The 25,196-nt window shown below is 31.5% G+C and overlaps 3 protein-coding genes and 2 long non-coding RNA genes across 11 annotated transcripts in view; 4 read left to right on the top strand and 1 right to left on the bottom strand.

The window, feature by feature from the left end:
- Positions 1-37: 37 nt before the first annotated feature.
- LOC108004459 (uncharacterized) lies at positions 38-760 on the top strand. Its single transcript, XR_003696428.2, has 2 exons — positions 38-265; positions 343-760. It is a non-coding gene; the product is annotated as an uncharacterized LOC108004459 (long non-coding RNA).
- A 1,146-nt stretch (positions 761-1,906) lies between these two features.
- LOC107993009 (uncharacterized) lies at positions 1,907-3,877 on the top strand. The gene is made up of 3 exons (XM_017049171.3): positions 1,907-2,421; positions 2,746-2,907; positions 2,983-3,877. Exons 1-3 carry the CDS (start codon positions 2,355-2,357, stop codon positions 3,210-3,212), a joined length of 459 nt encoding a protein of 152 aa, XP_016904660.2. The 5' UTR covers positions 1,907-2,354; the 3' UTR covers positions 3,213-3,877.
- A 27-nt stretch (positions 3,878-3,904) lies between these two features.
- On the bottom strand, positions 3,905-8,676 carry LOC107992986 (uncharacterized). Of its 6 annotated transcripts, XR_009831275.1 has the most exons (7): positions 7,792-8,676; positions 7,607-7,721; positions 6,637-6,940; positions 5,585-6,145; positions 5,129-5,465; positions 4,751-5,051; positions 3,905-4,443 (listed from the first exon to the last, which is right to left on the bottom strand). XR_009831275.1 is itself a non-coding variant. In XM_028668798.2 (6 exons), the coding sequence occupies exons 3-6, from the start codon at positions 6,841-6,843 to the stop codon at positions 4,927-4,929; spliced, it is 1,230 nt and encodes a 409-aa protein (XP_028524599.1). In that variant the 5' UTR covers positions 6,844-6,940; positions 7,603-7,721; positions 7,792-8,676; the 3' UTR covers positions 3,905-4,926. The 6 variants fall into 6 exon arrangements, 3 of the variants coding, with proteins under 3 accessions (XP_028524599.1, XP_016904643.1, XP_016904627.1); XR_009831274.1 differs by having other exon boundaries at positions 7,603-8,676; XR_001765031.3 differs by having other exon boundaries at positions 7,607-8,676.
- LOC133666739 (uncharacterized) lies at positions 6,939-8,462 on the top strand. Its single transcript, XR_009831276.1, has 2 exons — positions 6,939-7,456; positions 7,527-8,462. It is a non-coding gene; the product is annotated as an uncharacterized LOC133666739 (long non-coding RNA).
- A 1,510-nt stretch (positions 8,677-10,186) lies between the features above and the next one.
- The window catches only part of LOC108003750 (bifunctional heparan sulfate N-deacetylase/N-sulfotransferase), a 395,004-nt gene continuing 379,994 nt past the window's right edge, over positions 10,187-25,196 (top strand). For both annotated transcript variants that reach the window (XM_062080018.1, XM_062080019.1), the window contains exon 1: positions 10,187-10,426. The gene's annotated coding sequence lies outside the window, so the exon portion shown is untranslated. The remainder of the gene's footprint in view (positions 10,427-25,196) is intronic.

The raw sequence follows: 25,196 nt of genomic DNA, 5'->3' as shown, positions 1-25,196 counted from the left end.
GAAGCGGAAGTGGAGGGTGATTCTGCGGGAGCAGACAGTGGTGGGGTAGATCTCTGATAGGGGGTATTCTTGGTGAATCCTTCGTGGACGAAGAATACCACGCTCGGGGGCCACGATATGGATATACGAGTCGCCGAAGATGGACATTGGAAAAGGGTTACGTTTGACTCTAATAAGGACAACGTTCGTCGTCATCGCCCATAAACGACGATGATGAAAGTGACTTTTTTTTTTCAACGTGGAATAAATATCGTTACCAATTCAGGTTAATGTTTTAGAATTACTTGTGAGGAAAGATCGAAAGGTTACGACTGTAAAATGTATTTAAATGTTTCTTTATAGAGCTGTAGACATAATCGAAGGATATGGGTCGATCGTTACGTATCTCTTATAAAATGTCGATAATACGAGACGAATATGGAAGCATAATGATGTTGCGGTTAAAAATAACTAGAATGATTCATTGACGATTGCAATTTTTAGATAAAAATATAGAAAAATATACATCACGTATATCACTCGATTGATAATATTCTTTCATATCGTTGAACGATTAATAAACTAATGAACGTTCTTTCTCGTCAGGTAATGGGAGGATGTTGTTTGGAAATATCAATTTTGCGAAATATCAATCAAGAAGATGACTTTTAACGCAACCACGTAATTCGAAGATCCATTCTTTCAGCAGCGGGATGAGAAAGATAGGCCAGGGTCGTTTGGAAGATTCGGTTTAATGACACACATCGCACCGGTTTCCTAGCAGAGTATCTTTGCGGTTTGGCCACGCCCAAACCTTTGCGAAGATTACACGAAATTACCTGATTTTTAGGTAAAAAAGCCAATCCCGAGGAGAGAGTCTTGTCGGCCGATTTTATAGCAGAAATAAAGATCGTTTTTCTTCTTTGGACTGGCCTTGATAAAGAACACGAGCATTTTCTTATTTTATTTTTTTTCGGAAACATCAACACCCGTGATGAAACATCGACCTATAAGGATTGATGGTCGCAAAATTATACCATACGCGTTAACTTGAATATTTTACTGGTTCTTATCGTTTAATTGAAACAGCATCATGCTCGATGGAAGAATCGAATGGTTTCAGAATTAATTCCCACGCGAGCAATCGCGAAGACTTGTATCCTTTTAAAGTTAAAGAGACGGTGAATGTCGCAGGAACCTAAGGGACATCGGTATATAAATCAATGTCTCAGTTAATAAGAGCGAGAAAGAAGGAAAGAGGTAGACAACGAAAAGACACAAACCGCAGACAGGAGAGTCGAGGCTCTCTCGGCTACTTATGCTAATGCCGGCAAATCAATTTATTTATATTTATTTATAGCATTCAAATGTTTTCCCAAGCTGTGTCTTGTTCCATTGGTGGACCACCCGCAAAAGAGAATTGATTCTGTTGCGGATCACGAAATTTCGTGATACTTTTATTTTAGGGATGAGATAAAAATCAATATAATTTAATTGTTCAACTATTTTTTAAAATTATGATAATGAAAAAAGGTATATTTGTTTAATAAAAATTTAAAAAATTTCAGATATAATATTAAAAATTTGAAAACTTTTAATTTCTTGAAAATTTTTTTCCGAAGATTTAACAAATTTTCGAAAAAGTTGTCAATTAAAAAATGAAAATTGATATTAGAAAATAAATATTTTTCTATCTTTTCATAGCATTGTATCTATATATACAAATGAGAGTAATCAATAACATTTGTCAAATCAAATCAAAAGATCGTGTTATTGTTCAAGTACATAATATGCATTTCAATGAATTGATACATTAATCGTTATTTAACGATGCATTCTTTCATGCCTGGACTTGCAATTATTAAATTAAGACTGTATTCATTGAATGTCTCACATATCGGGCGCGGTCTCGATTCGAGACTAGTCATGTGATCCGAAAAAAGACGAACTTGTACGAAATACTCAGTAGTGTATAAAATATGATATTCTAATATTAATTTATTTTATTTTTCATTAATATAATATTTATTATATTTCATGTAATATATATTAAATATTTTGATCAGTCAAAATTTTTATATGTTTATATATATAATATATGATATAATTGCGTTAAATTTTCCTACGTATAATTTTAATTTTTAATAAAATTTATATAATATATTAATTTAAAATTTAGTAAATTTTTTATTTTTTATTTAAAATTAAATTATTAAACTTTTTTATTTCATATAAAATAGCAAAATTACTGTGACGCGACAATAGTAAGTTTAGTGGCGTGGTCACTCGTAGGCGTGGGTAGTTGGAGTAATTAGAAGTTACGGTTTGTTGCAAGTGTTAAAGTTCTTATTAAGTGATCTTCAATTTTTGAAAGAATGGTCAAGGAAACAAATTTTTCTATTTTATTAGCAATATTATTCTTTTTTTGTTGCATTCAAGAAGGTAAGTATTATTATTTAAAATCGATCGTTTAGTTTTGTGATCTTAACCTCAAAATTGTCGTGAAACTTAAACACTGAAAATAATTTAATTTATTACACTACAAAAATAACAATTGTATAAAATATCCAAATATTGTTTATAATATCTTATTATCATCAATTATAATAATATAATATGTAATTTTATATATATATATTATATATATAAAAATATATATATAAATATATATATAAAATAATAAAAATGTAGAAATATTTTATTATATGAAATAAATTTATCATTGTAAACAAACAATAATTTAATTAATTCTATATATTTTTATAGGATTATCTATCAAATGCTGGGTATGCAGGTCTGATTCAGATCCAAAATGTGCAGATCCATTTGATAATACTACTGTGCCTATAACTGATTGCAAACAAGAACCTGATTTAGAACATTTGCCAGGTGTGAGACCTACTATGTGTCGTAAAATTCGTCAAAAAGGTGTGTTAATAATTTTACATAATAAGGTAAACTTTGAAATAATTTTTAAAAGTTAAATTATATTTTTATTCTCAGTCAATGGTGTATGGAGATATTTTCGTAGTTGTGCTTACATGGGGGAACCAGGAATTGGTGGCGATGAAAGATTTTGTCTTATGAGAACAGGAACATATAACATATTTATGGAATATTGTACATGTAACAGTAAAGATGGCTGTAATACAGCCTCATATAATCATGGAAGCATATTTGTTTCCATAATAGCCTTTGCAATTTCATTAAGACATGTACTTGTTTATACTTAACATTTTTAACCAAAGATTACATATAGATCTAATTAGAGAATATACATTTGAACATATTTTTTTTATAACATAAACATTCACTTGTACTTACTAATGACATTCTTTTCGACAATAATATCTTCAGGGAAATAGTATATATCATTTCAAACTAAATTGATATTAGAAAGAATTACTCAAAAATCATTTTATACAATCAAATAGCATTTTATAAGCATTTTGTGCCTTACGAGAGAGATAATAGTGAACAAAATATTCTAAGGCAATTTTTAGATATTTTTTTTATCTTTTCTCAGAGTATTGTAATATTTTATAGAAATATATTTTTATTAATATAATATACATTTTAATATAAAAATATACGTTTGTATTATACTTACATTTTAGACTTTCTTAGTACAAAAAATGAATATTATAATCAAGTATATTGAATTTATATTAACATTTAGCATATATAGCAATATAAATAAGACTGTAAATTCCGTCCATTATTAAATCATTTAGTATTAGTATAAAACAATTGTGCTTTTGTATTTTTGTATCCATTTGAAAACATGGTTAATTATTAAATCACAAAAATAAAATCATTGCCTGCATAATGCATCATTCCTTATACATTTTGTACATGTGTATGATAAAAAGAAATAAATAAAGATACATGGAAAATATTATGTGTAAAAAAATAAAAATCATCCTTTATAACAGATGTATTAAAATATATTTCTGTTATATAGAAACGTTATTATATTGTACATAAAGATTTTTTGGTGTGAGTGTATATTGATCCTAACAATATTTGTTGAATTATATAATTAATTTTTTTTACAAAATACATGTACAATTAATTACAATAATATAAATAATTCTTAATAAACGTTACTTTAATATTTTTAATTACTTACGATATAATATGGTCAAAGAAAATTATAATTGAAAAGATGAGCAAATATATATTGTTATTATTATTAAAAGTAACATCGAGTATTATTATAATATAAAATACTTTATTTTACACATGACGAAGAAAATACTTTTCATTGATTTAATGATCTATCTTAAAAATGTTAATATAAAATTGAAGATCAATTTAGTAGTAAATAGAATAAAAACGCTTTGATAACATCTGCATTATATCGTAACTTACTTAACAGCTAAAAATTACTTGGTCGCGATCTGGCACAAAAATTTACTTTCTTCTTTCAGAGATAACTTCTAACTCGGACTCTCTAATAACCTGGAATTTTATTTCAGCCTAAGGATTCTACTTTTATCTATTCAAAACTGGCAGATACTAATTTATTGGACGGTTCTATTATTTTGATTCTTGGCAGAAATTTTTGCGATTTCTCTGCTTTGGAATCGAGGACGGTATAAAAGAATCAATACATTATGTATACATAAATGCGTATCATAAAACAGATGCATAATTGTTGTACAACTTATCTTCCATTAGAAAATGTCACAAGGAGAAGAAACAGATAAAAATAATGGAAAACTAAGCAAAAATAAATTTCACGAGAGAAATAGCTTATGATATATACCTTTCGTATCCACAGATGTTTGCCTAAGTATTCTTTGGAACGGCACTATCGACCATGTGCTCAAATATTCATAATATTCGCACAGGTTGAAAGTAGGTTTATGGTCGAAGGAAAACTATGAGTAAAAGTCGAGCCAAGAATGCTCGATAAGTTTATTGATCTATTTTCTCTCATTCTCACTCGAATGATTGCCATTTCGTTACTTGTTGTCCTGATTTCGCTAAAGCCTGTTTCCACTGTTCGCCGTAAGTTCCTCCTACATCTGGTCCGATCACAAAATGACCAACAGTTGTTTTCTTTCCTAAAACGATACATTCAAAATTATAAGTAAACAATTCATAAAAATTTTTCCAATAAAATTCTACCAAGATGGTTCACCTAATTTATTCTTCGAGACGAATTTAACAACGAAGCTAACATCCTTTAATGCTCCCTGATACGGATTATCCGCGATCACTCTAGCCATTTCCGGCGAAAATTTCATCGATACACATGGCGCAAAACGATCACTTTTCCAAAAATGAGTCACTCTACCGTCATCTACCACGGACATCTTAATATACATTTGTCCTTTCAAGGCTTCATGCTCGTGCATCGTTTGTAACGAGCATCTCAAACGATGCAGGGACAGTATCAGTTTTTCGCTACCCTCCTCTTTCTTATCGGCCTTTTCTTGGCACAGTGACAACTCAACTTGGCCTTTCTTATTTTCCTTCTGTAACAACAATGAAGATAACTAAAACTTTTTAACTATAGCTAACGGATTACATACTAACATTTATAATAACTAATAAATAAAAATTTTATGATATTTTAAAATTTCTGATGATTTACTCTTTCTTCAGCTCCAGAAATACCACTAGCAATCGGTCGCAATGGTCTCCACATATCTCCTGTCGACACGTCGCTTGGATGCTTAGCTTTGGGTGGCTTCAAAGTGAAGTTCTTCGGATCCAAGGAAATCGTTGTGGCGCCTACAGTTCGCCTCTTATCAAATAATTTTCTTTCTGGAGTTGCGGTTTCCACGGTTTTATCGGTTCCCTTGCCGAAAAATTGACTGAGTAATTTGTTCTTCGTTGGCTCCTGATTTTCCGTGGAAGCACCTTGACCATCTTTTTTCTTATTGCTCTTCTTAGGAGATTCTTTAGTAGGCGACGTTTTCTCTTTCTCGGATTCCTTCTTCTCAGTCGCTATTAATGGTTTATCCTCGAGAATCGCGTATAAAGTCGCGACGATAAATCTGGAACCGCTTATCTCCTCCTCGATCACTTTCGTTTTACCAAATTTCTGTTTTATTTCTTTTCGCAAGTGAAATGTGAATTCCTCGTTCCATTGCGGCCACGACTCGTTTTTCGACGTTGTTTCGAACTTTTCCTTTCCTGGTATTAACTTCACCTGGAATAGAAACGATTTACTTTCCTTCCTGTACGAGTTTTTCTGTTAGATATAAAGAGTTGTGAAGTGAGCAATAATTAATCCAATAATAAAAAATGATATAATTCGTGAGAATTATTCGTGCAAAGTTTATCAATATAACATTGATTCACAGATGATTTACATGAAATTTTTATTTTTATCTATTATTTACGAATCTCGCACAATCATACAGTCCATTCATTTTAAAATTCCTTTCGAATCAATCAACAAATTCAAACATAAGAAACACCAAGTATATGAAAATAATCTCAACTTCCATTTGACCATTGTAATTAATATATTTTAAATGCATCATAAAGAGATAAGGAAACTCAGATTCCCATAAAGTGGTATTGTCTTGTAAGGTTCGTGAGTCAATAAAGACGAAGTGGGCGCGGAACACGATGATTCCTTCGAGTTACGTAACGCTAGATAACAATTCAGAGAGATTATTAGTATCTAGCCCATACCTTGACTACGTAGCTGTTGACACGGGTAAAGCCGAAATTCTGCGGCAAGTGACGAGCACCAAGTACCGTCACATGCAGAGCTTTCTCGTTGATCGAATGAACGATTTTAATGCCTACTTCCGGCTCCAGATTCACCGTGCGATCCAATGGAGTGGACACAGTCTTGAAACCAGTGTCTATGAAACTCTTGATCCTCGCTAACGCCATGATTGTTTTTAATTCGTGAATTTCCGATCAATTCTTATCTACTTATCGATCTTGAGCAGTGATAAATTCATCGATAATGATTCTCGACTGGTATTCGCTGTAAACATAAAACGTTTCGTCTAAATTTTGTATAACCTCGTACACTATTTCTAGGTGTACTATTAATATGTGCAAACTATAGTTACACAGTTTGCCTATTAAAACATATATATTTTCAGACTAAATAGTATATTTGATCCGCATGAGAATCCCGTCCAAAATATTTCCTGCTCGTTATCCATCGTGTTTAATCGATAAATATAATTAGTACAAATTTTTCCACTCGTGTCGCGACTGCCACGAAATTCGCGTTAATAATCGAACTCGCGCCGGTGTTTACCGCGCTTCAGTGCAACGCTCTTTCGCGGCTATAGAGTGATAAGAACAACGGAAACGGTCGAGCTATGATCAACGTCAATGAGTAACGGTAAATTTCAAAGAGACTCTGCGATCGAGACTCTGCTTCTCAAACACGACGTTCATGCTCTGTTTTCTTAACGATCTTGATTATCCTTTATGAGCGTACAAATTTGATGATAACGACAGGTGATTGTATCAGCTGTTTCCATCAACGGTATATAATCTTCTCGAATAAAGAAAAAATTCGCATAAATAGGTCTATCTAATGATCGAACTTTCTCCAGCTAAGGAAAATTGATCAAGTTACCGGGCGTTGTCACCTGTTCGTTCCCAAGAAAAACCCGCTTAGAAACAGCGTACCTACCATAACCGCAATGATTTTGACCGGGTATGCGGCGTGGATCGAGAAAAAAATGGTCGACTGGTTGATTTTGATCTTCGTTGAAGCACTGATGGGGAATATTCACTAGTAATCAAGCCTACGGCAAATATTCACTATAAAACGTCTGATCACTGTTTCCATAACCACAAAGGTGAACGTAAACATACAGCGGGATAAAGATTGCGTGTCTTTCACTGGTTATCCACGATGTCGCCATGCGGCTCGATCGCGATCTCTTCGAGTTTACTGCGCATCGCGCTTTAAGATGGAACGATGTAATCGAATATCGTAGAAATTTTTCGTTGAAACGTAGATGGACATGCGTTTGTTTAGAATCGAAAGATTTTTATGCGTAGAATTGTCAACTTGAAACTTCGAACAACGCGCTACCGTGGTATGCGGCCCGCGCTCTCGCGTGGGTTCGCTTTATAAGGGGGCAAACGGGCTGTGCAGGGACGAATATAGCGAAGGCGTTGTTTAAGGGGCACCGATGATGCGATGAGAGATTTGATTTTATGAAAATTGATTTAAATTATGAATGAAAGAGAAATTTTAAGTTGATAATATAATATATTAAATATAAAAATTGGTAGAACTGATTTATAATTTTCATTATTGAATATGGTATATCATTATTTACAATGTAATTTACAATATAACATATTGTTATTAATTCCTTTACTTTTTTAAAATTATATGTACTTAATATTATAATTCAAATTAGCCTAATTTATATTATAAATTTTATTATAAAAATATTTATAATATTATATATGTTATACAATGTATAATATAATTGATGTAGCAGAAAAAAATGAATTTATTAATTGGTTACAAATATTTGTTATAGATATTTTTACATCAAAACAAAGTTTAATACTCATTTATATTTCAGACTTGGAATTATTTTTGATTAATTTTATAAGTATCATTTATAAGCATTAATTGTTTTAGAAAAATTTGGAACAGGATAAGGTTTGTAAAAGTAAAAGTACGTCACTGTCGCAAAACTGGCCAGTCGTTCTGAAGACACACACTACTTGTATACTTCATCGTATAATCTTTATAGACTCTAGTTGGTTCCTGACGCCTGTTGCGCACACAAGGTCGCGCATTCATGTGCATGTAAATGTGTGTGACTATGTTTCTGCACGTATAGGAGATGTATGTGTAGTAAATACGACATAGTGAATGAGAATGTATAAATACAGTGACGTATTAATGTCAATTGTCGCCCAACATTTTCTAATATTTAGAAATATAATTTTAAGCATAATTATTATTAAGTTAACGAAAGAAAATTTTAAAAGGATAAGGAAAAATGATTTTTTATTTACTTTTTTATTATTATTTTTCTAAAACTTTTAGATTTCAAATTAACAATAATTATAATAATTTAAATATTATTATAATTTATGAATATGTTTATAAATACATATATAATATGAATGTTTTATTAATTAAAAGGAAGTAATAAAAAAGAAACTTATGAATAATAAAAATGATTGAAATTAAATTGACGCGTAGTAGATCTAATTGTAATGTGTAACAATATCGCACAAACAACAGAATGGAATGCAGTATGGTGCATTGTGCTGCATAAAAAAACAAATCGCGGAAGAGGTATCTGAAGACGTATCAAATACAAACATATAATATATTTTTAAATTAATCTATTAACTTTATAATTAAATTTTTTACACGATATAATAATATATCTTCTAATATCGTTCTCTGCAAAAAGTAGTAAATTTAAAAAATTTATATAAATTTTTTAATTCTTTTATTTTTCATAAATATACTTAGATAATTTTTTCTTTCTTTTTTTTCATTAAAATTGTTAAATTATATTATGTTATATTTATTTACAAATATTTAAGTTATTTCTTTTTTTTAAATAATCAATAAAACCAATTTGCATCTTTAGAAATTCTAATATGCTTCAATACGTCTATCAGTACGCATTTAGAATGTTATTCTTCGTATAATAAACTATATTGATTGCACGTGATAACATGCAAGGATATATTTGACAGACACATTAAGCTTCATTGTTGAATAATTCGTCATGTTTAGAATATTAGAAAAGTGTAACTATTCTTAAAAGAAAATGACATTTTTGTTTCGATAGTATAATCAAATATTAGATATACAAATAGCGAATTAACTAATTAAGAGGAATTTTAAGATCTATATTTTATAATTTTATGTCCGTGAGTAACCATTTAATAAGAATATAAATTTTTACTTTTAAATCTATTTATTAAAATTTAAATGAATATTTACTTTTTTAAATTATAAATATTTGTTTAAAATACAAAATTTTTGTAAAGTAAATAAAAAAAAAATTAATTTTGTACCAATTTAAAAATAATCAATGAAAAATAAAATTAATTAATAATTAATAATATAATATTCTAGATTTCAACTTTGCCTTCGAATAGATTTCTGGTTCTAATTTAAAGCTAAATGTTTCCTATATTCGTCGTTAGATGGCCGTACATACTTTCTAAACCCCTTCCAACCCTAATAACGACCCTCCCTCCTATGAACAGCTGTTCTGCACCGCCATGGCGCACGCGACTTCGTGGCATCAAAAACGCTCTCGACGTTTTCGATTTTACCGGTTTGAAATAGTGTTTACGTGTCCCGCTTTATTGTATCACGCGTCGCATTTCCGGTCGTAGAACGGTTCTTGTGTAGAATGAGTGTAAAAAAAGAGTGTTCGTGTTTTGTGTCAAAGTGAGAATTTCAGGTTTTTACATTTGCGAGATCCACCGGTTCCACTGTCACTTCTGAGAGGTAAGTGATGTATTACTACTTGTTTTTTATATTGTTTTTATTTGCATATAAATGTAAATATCATACGTATGATAGAGAATATTTATTCATATATAAAGCAATATACATGGTGACATTGGTTTTGCATACTGGTACGTTAGAAGTGGCGCTCATAAACGTATCCTCCATCAGAAATGATATAATTGCAATTAAATTTCTACGACGATTATTCTTGTTAAATTCATTAAAATAATTATGTGATTTGTTGATTTTGAAATAGATTGATAAGATAACTAAGTACAGGAAATATAATGACGGAGCTCATTTTATAATTCGAAATTTTATCGTCGATTTTAACATATGTTTATTGCTGATCAGGTAAAATATCTTTTTAAAAACATTCATTGCGATGTGACAGTGGCAAAGATCGATTGATTTATATAATACAGAATAATTGGAACATCTTTCAAATTGTTTTGTATAAATGAAATAATTTTATTAAGACAATCGTCATGTAAAAAAAATTAATCCTAGCTGGAGTGCCTTGTACGAAATATTATCAGAAATTCTGCAATCCTGTCGACAGGTGGCAGCACATGACTATATATTTGAATTAATCCGCGGTTTTTAGAGGATGAATTCAAGATTTCGATTTAACATTTATTTAAAATTTAATATTTCCAAATTATTTTTTTGTCACCGATTGTTATTAATATTATCAATTTACCAATTATTTCTTCTTAGTTTTGCATGATAGTTTAAAAATTTCAAAAATATTATTTTTGTGGTAAACTGAAGATCATTTTTTAAAAATAATTTTCTTTTTAAACATTGTTCATAATTTACAATGTACATAATTCATATAATTCATATAATATTTTCATAATGCATATTATGAAAATTCATATGAAACGTTTAAAGGAATACTTAAAAGGTATCTTAAATATCGAATAATATCACAAATTTCATATTTATTGCAAAAAATATATACAAATAATAAATGTAAAAAATATATTATACTTTGAAGCAATGTTCAGTTTCTCATTTCAACTGAGAAATAACGGAAAGAATATTAAAAAGTCAGACTGATGAGGAAAAATATCAACAAGAAGTTCGAAAAAGAAGAAATGAAACGAGACTGAAATCGTGGCGCATGATAACAATTTATGCAGCGTTACGACATCTCTTTATCCGTCTTCCTTTCCATTTTATCCATGGAATGAAAGAAGACGTCGAAAAAGAAAAACTTTCCTTTATACATATAATTCATGGTCTCTTTTCTTTTCTTACGTTGTATACTTCGTTTCTCATCCTTCAACCAATTTATTTATTCGCATTCGTCTATTTATTTCTTCTTCTAATAACTTGAAGAACTTTAATCATGATTGCATCATTTCAGCTGTTTGCGTGTTCCTTCCGTTTCGCCCTTTGTAATTTAATGAATTTAATGCCCCATTTTTCAATCTTGCAAACTACTACCAATCTTCTTGTTGGTCGAATATGAATTTTTTCCCACTATGTTCTTATGTTTGTTATTGTGGATTCATTTGTGTAAGAATACAATTTAAAAATTTAACTATATGTTTTGATATGAAAATGCGCCAATTCAAACTGAAATAGATTACAATTATCGAATAATTTTAGCAGTTGATATGTATTTGTCGCAGCAATTATTGATCATTATTTATATTGTGAAATTGTTACGTGATAAACACAATTAATATTTAAACGACGTGATGTTGGGTATATGGATTTTGCCTATCTAGTTAATTCATAAATTACAAAGAGTGAAGACAGACTTTTGGTATATAAAAAGATCGGTTTAATAGAATATATAAATAATGTAGAGTTTAATAATTTAGAATTAAAATTACTGTTGATTGAAGTTATGAAAGAATTATTTAAGAGTCCATAATGTCTATTCTAAAATATGAAAATATGTTTAATAAATCTAACTAAGTTATATACATAATTTCATCAAATTAACATACAAAAAAAAGCTAGGGCACAATCGAAAGTGGTGAAAAACTTATTTTTAATTGTTTATAATTTATAGCAACATCATTCTAACATCTTCTTTTTTTCTAAATCTCAAAAAAACTCAAATGGTTTGGTCCAATTTAAAAAAATTATTTCTTTTTAAAAAGAATAATCTCTTTTTCTTGTTCTACTTTTCCATATGTACCATAGATGCATTTACCATTTTTTATAATTCAATTAACTTTAAAATCGATATACTGTGAAATTGTATTAAATTAGAAAATAAAAAATCTCATTACGAAAACGATAAGGAAACATTTTTCAATAATAATAATAATAAACTTCAATAATAATAATTAGATCAGTTATACAAAATTACACGAAAGATACTTATCAGTGGAATTGAATTTCTTTCGCAGGTGTTATCGTTCAGTACATTGCGAATATCACTACATTTTCGTTTAATTCCTCAACTTACTTGGAGGAACTCGTACCGACGAACAATGCTCCCGACCCGGAATATCACATCCAATTGAATATTCCACGGAACAAAATTCATTCCTCCAAATTCCATTCGGATAGCCGCGTTAGAAGTCGCAACAACTTGTTCGCAAAAACCCTCTTGTCACCACCCCCACTTGACCAAAATTATGCAGGAAATATGCGGCCACCAGGGGAAACCGGGTGCACGTCATTTACCCGCATTTATCGCGGACACGAGTTGTTACGGGGCGAAACGCTTGTTTCACCTCTCCTTTGAGCCGTGCACGAACCTTCAAGTGCATTAAGCGCCGGTGAAAAATGATTTCGTTACACGGGACGTGTATTATTCAACTGCGAAAAGTTATTAGCACCCCTGGATAGTAGGGGGGGGGAGGGGGCTCGGCAAGTTAGCGAATTTCATCCAGACGGGAACTTCCGTTCCCCGGAACTTCCGAAAATTCCCGTCTGCAAATGTAATTCGCGGTTGGGAATTAAAAAACGTCCGGTTATTCCGAATCACCGGCCCACGAGAAACGTCTCTCGCTTTAATTAAGCCGGAGATTGGCTGATATTCTCGCGGAATGTTTTTCGACGAATTTTCCATTCAACAAGGGGGATGCGTTTTTCCTGGCATTTATATATGTGTAACATTGGATTTCAATTTTAATATGTATATCCGCGAAATCCGAGTTAATTTCAATACGAGAAAAATTATTTTATGGAATACGATTGATACTCGTGGGGAGAGAGGGGGCGGGGTGTTATTACATATAGGGTGTACTAATTAAATCGAACCACTTGAATATAAATTTTGCATCTGTTCGTGATATTGACGAATATTTCAGAAATTGGATTATCAGCCGGTGTAGTTATAACTCGTGTAATAACATTGTTGCGAATATTTTTCGATACATTGAGAAATAGTTTTTGAGAAGAGTTTTCAAGATAGTGAAAAAAATATGTTTTTCGTCAAAATTTTGATGAAAAAAGAAAAATAAAAAGAATTAAAATCAGTGATTGAGATATTCTTCTTTTTTAGAAATATTTTTTTTTATATTTTTCATTTAAATCTGCGCACATAATGTTCAATTCCATTTTAAAACGAGAACAGGTACGTATGTGCGTAATATAACCTATATAAAATTACTGATCCATGTATTACCATGTGTAGTTTGGCATTCTCTGTATTTATTACACGCATAGCATATTTAGTTTCTCTTTGAATCGTTGGCACAGCCCTTTAAGTGCATCATTACTTATTCCCTTTTGTGTCGACCGACTTCCTGTTTATCGATGCATTTCCACTTTTCAACCATCTCGAAATAAAATGAATTGCAAACTCGTGATTTATCTCAAACTTCTTTCGATTGTTTCTCCCCATTTTTCCTTATTCTCTGAACCAAAGAGTAACTTAATTGGTACAAGTTATTAAAATATTTGCAAAATATCAAATCGTTTAAAACTCTTGATTCGATGAATCGATTTTTGTTTTTTTTTTACGTTCATTTCATTAAAAGTCTTAAACATTGCTAATGAATAAATGTCTCGATAAAAATTTACTATATTTGTATATACTTTGTATATCTTTGTTTGCATAGAAGTTGAAATAACTTCAAAACTGGAACGAAGATCCTCGTTTCTTCGTGCAAACCGTGTAATATATATCATTTGATTTCTCGTTCGTGGCGATTGTATGTTTCTAATTAAACCGAACGTGGAAAAAAGATTCGCGGACAAGTTTCGCGCGAAAACTTTTTCGTTTAATTGCAAAAATCCGGTGAACCGATATAAGCGTCGATACCCTTCGAACAAATCACCTCTCTGGATAGTTTCGAATTTTTATTGGAACCGGGTTATGGCTGGCAGATAGGATTGGTGTTGGGCAACATTGATAGATGACAATTATCGCAAATAAACAATCGTTCGTAATGAAGGCGAGGACCGATGAAACGATCGGCGGCCGCTCATCAATCGTAGCCGCGAGTGCGCAGACAGAAATTTCATTTATCGAGAAAGTTTAAATCAAACCGCCATTACTCACGGTGCTGCAACTGTGACCGGCCGTTTCGATTCCACCAAAAGCCAATTGAAATTCGTTTCGTCACCGGACTGGCCGTTTCTCTTTTCCATGCTCCCCCTTTTCAGCGTCTGGATAACTATTATTTGAAAATTTTGAAACGGGCAAATTTCGTTTCGTCCGAAAATTCGTATTTTCTGTGTTTTTTTTTTTTTAGATATCGTTTAAACATTAATTTTTTCAAATCTTTCTTAAGTTGGGATTCTCTCGTAATATTCAAATAATAAATTAAAATAATTAACATTGGTTAATCATTTTTTCGATTTAAAAGTGTTAAAAATCGTTAAGAGAGAATAAAGAAATTACGAACACCCAAGGAAAAAATGGAATAAAAAAGAATTATACGTATTATAATGAAATTTTAAAAAGAAAATTTAAAAATGAAAACAAATTTTTAATAAAAGAAAAAAACTATTGATGTTGTGATTTCTCAGTTAATGAAAAATAGCCATGAAGAATGAGAAAATTATGGATGCTAGTTATTTTTTATAAAAGTCGCATAGCTTTTCTTAATTTTTGCTTATTTTCTTTTTTTCTCTTTTGTTTGTCTCTCTGTTTCCTCTTTAAAATTTTAAACATTTTTACTTTACATCTAATTAGTTTTTTAACTATTTCTTTGTTCTTTTATTTTATATTTTCTATTTTTTTCTTTCCTCTCTTTTTCATAGAAATATAAATTAAAATCGTTAAAATTTGTTTATATTTTACATTTAACAGATATTGTATTATATTTATGATCGAATATTGTAATTTTAAGCACCGAATAAGCTTTTGATGTTTTATCTAAAATATCTCTTATAATTTTTTATAAACTCTCCAAAACATTTTATTTCTGTCTTTCCTGGAATTTCAAAAAATAAAATCAAAATTTATATATTTCAAAATACGGGAAAAACATAATGATGAACGAAATGGACTTTTACAATTTACTCATCAATGTTTTATAAAGAAACAAACAATAGAGCACTAGATTAGAAATATTAGATAGAAAATATATTGATTTTAAATTAAAATTTTTGATATTTTTTTTTGTTCCTTAACATTGATATATCTAAATTATTATAAATATAAAATGTATATTTACTTTAATTCATCAAAAAATTATGTGAAAATGAACAAAAATTTTTAGTTTTAACGTATTAGCGTATATGTTAATTATTTCATAAGCTAGTGTTACACGCAATACGAGCTGTCATATAACGAAAAGCTTTTCTAACGTAATATGATATTCGTTTTCGTAATTCCTCTATGTTCGTGTTTCATCTACACTTTAATTAAAAAAGGAAGAATAAATATCTTTCGTAATATTCAAAACAACAAATTAAAAGAATTTACTAATTAAAAGAATTTTCCTTTTTGAGATTCTTTTTAAAAATCTTAAAAATCATTAATTAAAAATGTAGCGATCTAAACTAGATTTTATGAATTAATAATAATAATTATATTTCATTTCGAATAGAGAATCCTGATTTATATTCAATCTTTAAATCAATATATGGATATTTCCTTTCTTTAAAATAAGTCAGAAGATTTTCAATTCCAATTAAATCGTCATAATTTACTTATCGATTATATAATTTTGCAAATTTTATTAATAAATTGCACGAAATTATTGAAATTAAAAATTGAATGATAATGATTTTGGATATTGACGAAAAAAATTATGCGAGATATCTGCGATTTCGATCGCTCAAAGACGCGGGACGTTTTATAGGTGGGGATTGTGGAAAGTCCGAAACAAAATTGATTAGCAGGAATTATTCGTTCCAAAGAGAACGTTGATTGAGTCAGCAGTATCCTCTGGTTCTGCCAACAGGTCTGATTAAATTTCTCAGTTGGAAATGGATAACAAGATTTCGACGGAAGTGACCTGGATTGCCCGAAGGTAGCATAATACGTTTCTAAGTACGATGTATTTATTGCTGTTTTTAAACGAGTCATCGGTATTCTCTTTTTCCATCAAATCTCATCATTCTATTTACTCGAGACAATAACTTATGAATGAAATTCAAACTTATGATAAATTAAGATGAAATATAAATTTAATGGATAACTTTCATGGATAATAATTAAAAAACCTGTAATTTCTTATTTTCAATTTCTAAATTTTTTTTACCACTGAAATATTTTATTTTTAAAATTGTATACTTTAATCAATTATTATTTCAATTATTTACAAATAAAACGTGACAAATAGAATGATAATTTTTACGTATAAAAATCCTAAATTAAGAGATTTAAATAACTAATCAAACGCAATAACTTTCGCGATAACTTTTAATTCTTTTAAATCCTTTCCACGCGTAATAAAGATCCCATAAATACATAGATACGTAATTCATATCACGTCCAATGACTTTATTAAATTCACTTCTTCAAAAGGATACTCGACCGAATCCAAGCGATAAATCCAATATATCCGTTGCTTAACTCTCTCGCCAGGAACAAATTTGGAGGGAGGGGGGAAGAGAGAATATTATAGTGCAATACCTTCTTTCCGAAAATTATCAGCACCATTTACAAAACATTCTCGTTAACGTGTACTACGGATATCTCCTCTGTTTTCTGTTCCATCGCTGTTGATTTATTCAATCGAGCGATTGTCGATATTTATCGTCTGGACTCGGTTTCCAACCCCCGGGGAGGGGAGGAGGAGGGGGTTCACGAGACATTCGATGAGATAAATCATATTATCGTGGACAAGTAGCGTGGCCAGTACGTGGCAATCTGCGCCGATGCCAAAACGGGTGGCCGCGTATGAACATGGAAATCATATTAGACTAAAACCACATTGCTTAATGGACGCCATCTGCCTTAATCCCATTATCCGGCCGCAATTCATCACGGCACCCTTTTCTCCTATCGATGCGATACTGTTTGCTTTAACAACTCTTCTTCGATGTTACTATTGTCCGCGTCTACTGCAACCGGAAATGTCGAGTGGGTGGGAGACATTTTACGTCACTTCACTTCATCCTTGCAATGATCGAGAAATATTTTCGTACGCAGAAATTTTAATATTGTCATTTATTCGTGATTTCTCGACCCTTCGCGGTGAACAAGAGAAATATTTTCATTGGAAATGGAATATTGGACTAAATTTTAATACTATGATCATTTTTACGATTCTATATCAATTTGCATCGAAAGAAAAGATATTTGAGAGCGATTTCTTTTTTTTTTTTTTATCTCGTTTGATTAGCTTAATCCAACGATCTGTGATATCGGTTACAAATGACCGATAAAAGTATACAGTAAATTTTTACATAGTTACAAGGTTTTCTTTCTAATGATTGTTAAATTTTGCTAGGACAATCCAGTCGAACGCAACGATGTTGACAAAATTGTTCAATTAAATTAAAGGGACGACAGAAAAAGGAATTTCCATTCGGAAGAAACGAATACCTCGTGACATTTATGAATTCTGTCAGGGGCCGTTGTACAAACGCCGCCCTTTCTCCCTTTCCTCGTCTATACTCCACTGTCACACTATCGAAACGCGAAACATCGCCCCGCATTCACCCCTCGGGGACGACAGGTCGATCGATTAAAACGGCCGATAGACCGTCCGAAAGATTCGAATTCGAGTTTCAATCCATTCGATTCGATCGGATTGCGATTCTTTCTGCCAATAAAAGGGAAACACGATGAAACTGGCCGCTCTGACGCACAGTTTCGGGTAACGCGAAATGGTTTTTAATATTCTCGAGCGACACGTGAACGTATAAAGGAGTTCGCGGCTCGCTCTCCTCTCTCTCTCTCAATACTCGCGCTCGACAGAGTGGAATCGATGTTATTCCCGTCGTTGGCGCTCGTAAGTTTTTGAATTTTTCCCCAGAAATATATTTGGTGGATGTTAGTTTATAGGCATGATGGGGGGAGCCTCCTTTGTTTGCGTGAAATCTTAAATCGAAGGGATTTCTTGTGTACACGTACGGACGATGGTGTTTTCCAAAGTCTGGGGGGCCGCGGATAGGAAATCGATATTCCGCCCGAACGAATTGAATCGAAAGTTTCGCGCGGGTGCGGGACAAGAAACTCGATAAACGACAAATCCGTTACCCTTACCTTTGTTTCAGGAACTTCCACTCTTTCTTCTCCCTCGGTGACGCGTGGAAGTCGAAAGGAACCGAAGGTTTTCAACGGTGAATCATTAATGGGACGGGAAATGTTGTATAATACAATAATGCGAGCAAAAATTTACGCAATTAATCACGGATATATTCATATGCGATTAATATGTTGCGTTATCAAATAATTCTAATGAAAATATTGCGTACATAGAAGATAATGGGTTATACACGAAGGTATTTGAAAAAGATTAATCCTTAAAATTTCAATATTATTTTCGTTTTTAAAAATATAATTTCACAATGGTACGAGATAAAGATAATATTTAAATTATGAAATATTCGAATTTTAATGCTTTATTGTTATAAAAAATATTTTCAGATGAAATTATGTATGTATGAAATGCGAAAGGATGATAAAAATTTTGATTTCACGCACTCAAAAAGATTTTCCGTTGGAAAATATAAATTGTTTTACATATAATCCATCGTATTTTCTATACAATCGAATTTTTATTAAAATTAAATTTTTTAAAATAGATAAATTTTCTTTTTAAGATAGGGTTTTTTTTGATTGTGTATCATTCATCATAGCTACTCAAGAGCTCTATCCTTGATATTTAAATATTTTCTGAAAAGAGAACAAGAAAATAAAATTGAATAAATTTATTAAATAAACATTCTTATTTTAAAGTAAAAGATTTTAAAAAATGATTTAAAAATAAATTCTATTTTTTAAGAAATAAAACTGATTAATTTGACTTTTGAATATATATTTTTTACGTGTTTTTATAAAAAAAAAAATTAAATATGAATTGCAGAGAGAAGAAAAATCATGCGCAGTTCACTTTTTGACCACCGTGCTATTATTAAATTAAAAAATTTCTCATCCATCTTTACTACACTTCGAATTTAAATAATTTAAACCTCTGTTTTCCTCTTGACAATTCTTCCGCACAAAAATATCTCGTCGCAAACTTCCAACTTTCTTCAACGCTATTACTATTAACTTTTAATCCCCGGTCGCACAAGTAATCATCATTCACTGCCCAATTTTAATATCTCCAATTACCCGTAAAATATCTCTCACCACAAGTAATCATCATTCACTGCCCTGAACGTAGACACTCAGACACTCAGAATATCCTCCTCGACGCGGCGAAGAAAGATTTAAATATGCACGCTCGGCCGTGACCGCGTGCATACATCATCTTTATAACATCCAGCGTTCGGTTGAAAAGAGGCCGGCCATCCTGCACGGCACGCGTGCATTAATGCACACGTTGGCGACCGATAACGACTTCCTGCGGGTACATTCTCGCGAACGGAAGTGGCTCCATGTACGATGCGCTTCCTGACATCCATCGAGATTCCTCTCCGACAACGTCGCCTTTAAAACAGTATATTAGGGCGGTGGTTATAAATCAGGGTGGCATGGGGTGTCGGTCGGCCGCTTCAGTGCTTGGTAAGTAAGACACCATGATACGCGCAACGTGTTCTACGTGTTGCCGTTACAAACGGTGTTGTGCATCCGCGCACCAAGCGTAGGCAGAATACCATCGAGCCGGAGTCACGAGATTCTCCGGGTTGCCTGCTGCTACAATATTGCTGCTCCCTGGCTTCAGGCCAATCCTGAAGGAGCAGGATGAACAAGGAGAAAGTTAAAGGATTTTGGAAGAAACGAGAGAGAAGGTGGAAGAAGATTTGACGAGGTTTTTTTTGGATGATGTTCAACAGGGGAATACGTAGGAATAATGGATATAAGTGTATCGTATGTATTCATATTTGTGCATTTGAATTTTGAATACTCAAATTTCGAGTATCCGAGAAGGATATATTTTATATGATTGTATTTTTATATAAATTTTTACATCCACGTGGTTTCCGCAAATATTATAGTTAAAGTAAGAAATGGAGATATGTATAAAAGTGCAAATAACTAAAATGATCAAAAAATGTTTTATTTCTGAAAATATCGTGGCATAAGTACACAAACATAAATAGGTACATTTCAATGAATTTCAAATTTTTCATTTTTATTCAAATTATGTTTCCTTATTACAAAAATTGGACAAAAATTTGTTATTTGATATTTAGATTCAGAATTTTCATGTTTATCTATTAAATATTTATTTTCCACAGTTTCTATTTTTTACATCGAACATTTTTTACAATTTTTTTGTTTTTAAAAGATTTAGAAATATAAAAGATTGTTTCTCGATACGTAAAAGATCTACGAAAATTGATTTTGTATTCTTTAAATGATAATATAGTTTTTTTGTTAATACATTAACTCGATATTTTTTAAAAATCATTAATTAAATATTTTCAAACCTACTGATTTTTTTGTCGTAAATGAATACTTTGATAAATTTTATAAGAAATATTTTCTATTATCTCTTTATATCTCAACTTTTTATCTCTTCTGGAACACATGGAACATTTCTACTATAAATAGAAAATCACTATTGCACTAGATATTCGTGTACCGATCTCTTTGGCTTGGCCTCATTTCTTCAAGATATTTCTTCTCATCCGGTATCAATAATATATAATCAACAGAGATTTCGATACGATGTTATCGTCTGTTCGAAACTTTTTCTGTTCATACCTTTATTACGCGAAAATACGCGGCCAAAGCGAGTAGATAAGTTGAAAGTATATTTTACGAGCGGTACCATATTGCGGATTTTCAACGGTATGAGAATGCTCTTTTCGGAATCCACCGGCCTTATATCGACTTCCCTCTCGAAGACTCGTTCCGCGGGATCTACGCGTTTCACGAATTGAAAATCTCGACATTTCAAAAGCGACTGACAAACGCCGATTTCGCCTCCACGTTATGGATCACCAGACCGAATATTCCATCGGCCACTGTTCCGCCAGGATCCATAAAATCATGAGAGAGATTACTTTGGGACTGCGGGCATTATCAAGCGACGTTCAATCGAATTCGATATGATCTTATTTCCGGTGTGCGACCAAGTGAAACAATTGAAGTTACCATGGAATACGATTTATCTAAGCTCCTAACTTCAAAATAACGATCTACTTTGCTTATTGCAATACTTTTGTTCCTCGAATTTTTTTTTGAAGGCATCCATATTTGGATGATGGAAGACTATCGATATTCTATCGTTTTGGTATTTTCTTTTTTTTTTGATAATATTCTTATGAGATATAACATTGAGATTTATTAAAATTTTTATCCTCGAAAACGTAAGTAAAGTTGAAAAAAAATTAAGCAGAAGCAACATAAAATGTCAATTTCAACAATTTTCTATAATATATACGCAATTCCAGAAAATTTAATTAATTAAAAAATATTTTTCGAAATCGGTTAGTGCTTTAATTTTATCATTCAGCTCAGTTTTGAAACGAGAGGATACCGATGCAAGTGATAGCTAACGAATGTTGAATTCACAGTGGTTTAATTGAAATGTGAAGACGTATGCGATAAAATTCACTTGTAATATTTATTGTAATATTGTAACATCGATGTATCAATTTAGTAAATAAATTATTCTAAAAAATAATTCAGCGAACGAGTTCGTTATATAATTTTATTATTACGAAAAGAGCAACAACGCGAAAACAGGAGAGAAGAAATTCCAGCAGTGGAAGAAGTCAAAGCGAGATGAAACACCATTAAAAAAATTCCACGAAGGCAGGACATCAAGGACATCAGAAGGAATGTTACGAGAGTGTACCAAAGAGAAAGATTCCAGCGATAAAATAAAATAAACGCAAGGATAGGATCAGAAGAAAGTTCCAGTTTCTACCAATTTCACACTGTTTCGTTTCCTTTCTACGAAGCTGATGCAGTGAGTAGCAAGATTGTCCAATCTTTGTCCCTTTCTTTCGCACACCAAATTTATCCCCCAGTACGAAAATTGCGTACTTGTCATCACGATTTCATGAGATCTTCCTCATCCCCCGACAAAACTGCTCGCTATCGTGGTCGAGTAGGGTGGTCAGAACGAAGTAACAACGACAAAATTCCTCGGTCTCCTGTTTTCCATTCATCACAGGAACGGGGATGAGAGAGGGTGGCACGAAGCGTACGAGCCATCGACCATAAACATCAGACACGACGGAACGTGGCAAGTCGGAGGTGGTATGGCCGTCATCGTCATCCCCATAGGTGGTTTTCCGGGTTAACCGACGCAGCGCAAGGTGGCCACGGAGCGCCCCATTGTAACCGGCTTGAAAATCGCTCGAGTGTACCGGTGGCGGCCAGACGGGATGGCCGAAGTGCGGTCGCTCATTGGACGTTATATCTGTTGGATTGCACAAGGTGATTCATGAATGCGTGTGTTCGCATACATCAGAAGGTGTACGTGGAAGGATTCGAATCGAATGAAGAAAGGATGAAAAGAGAATATAGAGAATGAATAAATGTATTATTAAGTTATCGTAACTCGTTATTTTTAACTTAATTTCATTAAAAGTTTCTTTCGAATAACTCGGAATGTAATAAATTTTTATTTGCGTATAATAAATGAGAAATAAAGTCAATATTTTGATTAAAGATAAGAGTTAATTTTTTACATTTACATAAATATCATTTAAATTCTTACGTGTAAATGTTTTTATTTGAATTTAAATGAAAGGTAAATAATAAATAAAATACAAATAAAAAGTTATTCGTGATAAATAATAAATTTATTTTTGAAATATTTGAATAATTTTTATGTAAATACAAAATTAGTTGTTATATTTGTTAATTAATTATATATAGCTATTGATCGTTCTTCGCATTATCTTGTTTAATTTTCGTTATAGTTAATCCCAGTTATTCGAGTATTTAAATAAAGTTACTAATTAAAGTAATTTTATATAGAATTCGAAATTTAAAACTAATTAGTTTTTTAATCTATATCCAACTTATAAAAAATTTAAAATAACTTTTAATTCAATTTAGTATTATATATTATTTGCAAGATCATCGTTATAAGCAATAGTTTTTAAAAAAGAAACATATCTATATATTAAAATCTATTAAAATTAGAACTTTAAATTAGTATAACTTGGAAGATAATGATTTTTAATCAATATATGAAAAATCATAAGAAATAAGGAATCTTGCCCTTTGAAACGATTTTTTATGTATTTCAATACTTTTCTAAAATATCACATATGGAAAGTGATAATTTTTAATTTAGATCTCTTTCTTGCACTTTCACTAATCATTCTCAAGTTTTAGATAAGCGACAGATATAAATTCTAAAAGAATATAGTTAAAAGTATAATATAATCTAAATTGTTTGACGCTACAATTATCTATAATTCGATCTTTCGAAAAATTACAAGTAACTTCATTCATAACTTTTAAAATTTTACCTGTCCCTTGAAGCATCCGTTGTTCAAGTTTCATTTGCAATTTTGCGTGATTGTAAACGGTCTATATTATAATATAAAATATACAGAAGCGTGAATTTATTTAATTTCACTTTTGTTTCCTCTGTAATACGTACTTTCACTTCTTAAAGCATTTATAAATCATTTTGTACGGACAGATGAGAGCAGAGAAGTGAAAACGTATATGTCTCCGACGTAAGTGTACATAGGATAGCTGTGATTCTACGAATCTAGAGAGAGAGAGAGGAGAGAGAGAGCACTGGTTGGCCGGGTATCGGTGTTAACGTCTCAGTGGACACGCCGTGGCGCTGTCCGCTTTAACCGATAACGTTGCTAACTCGTTAGAAATGAATGGCTCAGCCTGGGGGTAGGTGGCACAAGGGTCACAGACAATAGAACTTGGCCACCCCCCACTGCCACCCACTCAGTACACATGACTTTGTTCGGCTACTTCGTTCTCAATTACTTCAATACCCCGTAATTAATCTGGAGAGCTGGATGGCCGGCTAAAACCTCGTTACAAGGCTTGGTGCTCTAACTCTTTGGAAAAAGGATGAAAGAGGGTGTTAATACGAATTATCACCTTGTTGTTGAAAGAATCGAGAAAAAATGATAACAAGCGAAAAGGTAGACTCTGTTTTTATGGACCGATGGTCGGCATAATAACAGATCAGAATTTTTCTAGCGGCTATTATTTTTTAAATATTATATTATGTCTAAATTATATATAAATTTTTGCTTGTAATTTAATAGATCTTTCTTAATTTCTGGAATAATTCCTTAAATTTTTCTTTCAAAGTTTGTCCAAACATCTTGCAAA

Source organism: Apis cerana, linkage group LG10, assembly GCF_029169275.1.
Source record: "Apis cerana isolate GH-2021 linkage group LG10, AcerK_1.0, whole genome shotgun sequence".
Taxonomy (NCBI): domain Eukaryota; kingdom Metazoa; phylum Arthropoda; class Insecta; order Hymenoptera; family Apidae; genus Apis; species Apis cerana.
Note: the sequence above shows the minus strand (reverse complement) of the source record. Positions and strands in the feature narration are given on the sequence as shown.

Coding starts and splice junctions, on each gene's coding strand:
- LOC107993009 (XM_017049171.3), top strand. CDS start 2,355: ATGGTCAAGGAAACAAATTTTTCTATTTTATTAGCAATATTATTCTTT. Junction 2,422..2,745: donor TTTTTGTTGCATTCAAGAAG/GTAAGTATTATT, acceptor ATATTTTTATAG/GATTATCTATCAAATGCTGG. Junction 2,908..2,982: donor TCGTAAAATTCGTCAAAAAG/GTGTGTTAATAA, acceptor TTTTATTCTCAG/TCAATGGTGTATGGAGATAT.
- LOC107992986 (XM_017049138.3), bottom strand. CDS start 6,843: ATGGCGTTAGCGAGGATCAAGAGTTTCATAGACACTGGTTTCAAGACT. Junction 6,146..6,636: donor TCAACAGCTACGTAGTCAAG/GTATGGGCTAGA, acceptor TTTCTATTCCAG/GTGAAGTTAATACCAGGAAA. Junction 5,466..5,584: donor TTTCTGGAGCTGAAGAAAGA/GTAAATCATCAG, acceptor TTGTTGTTACAG/AAGGAAAATAAGAAAGGCCA.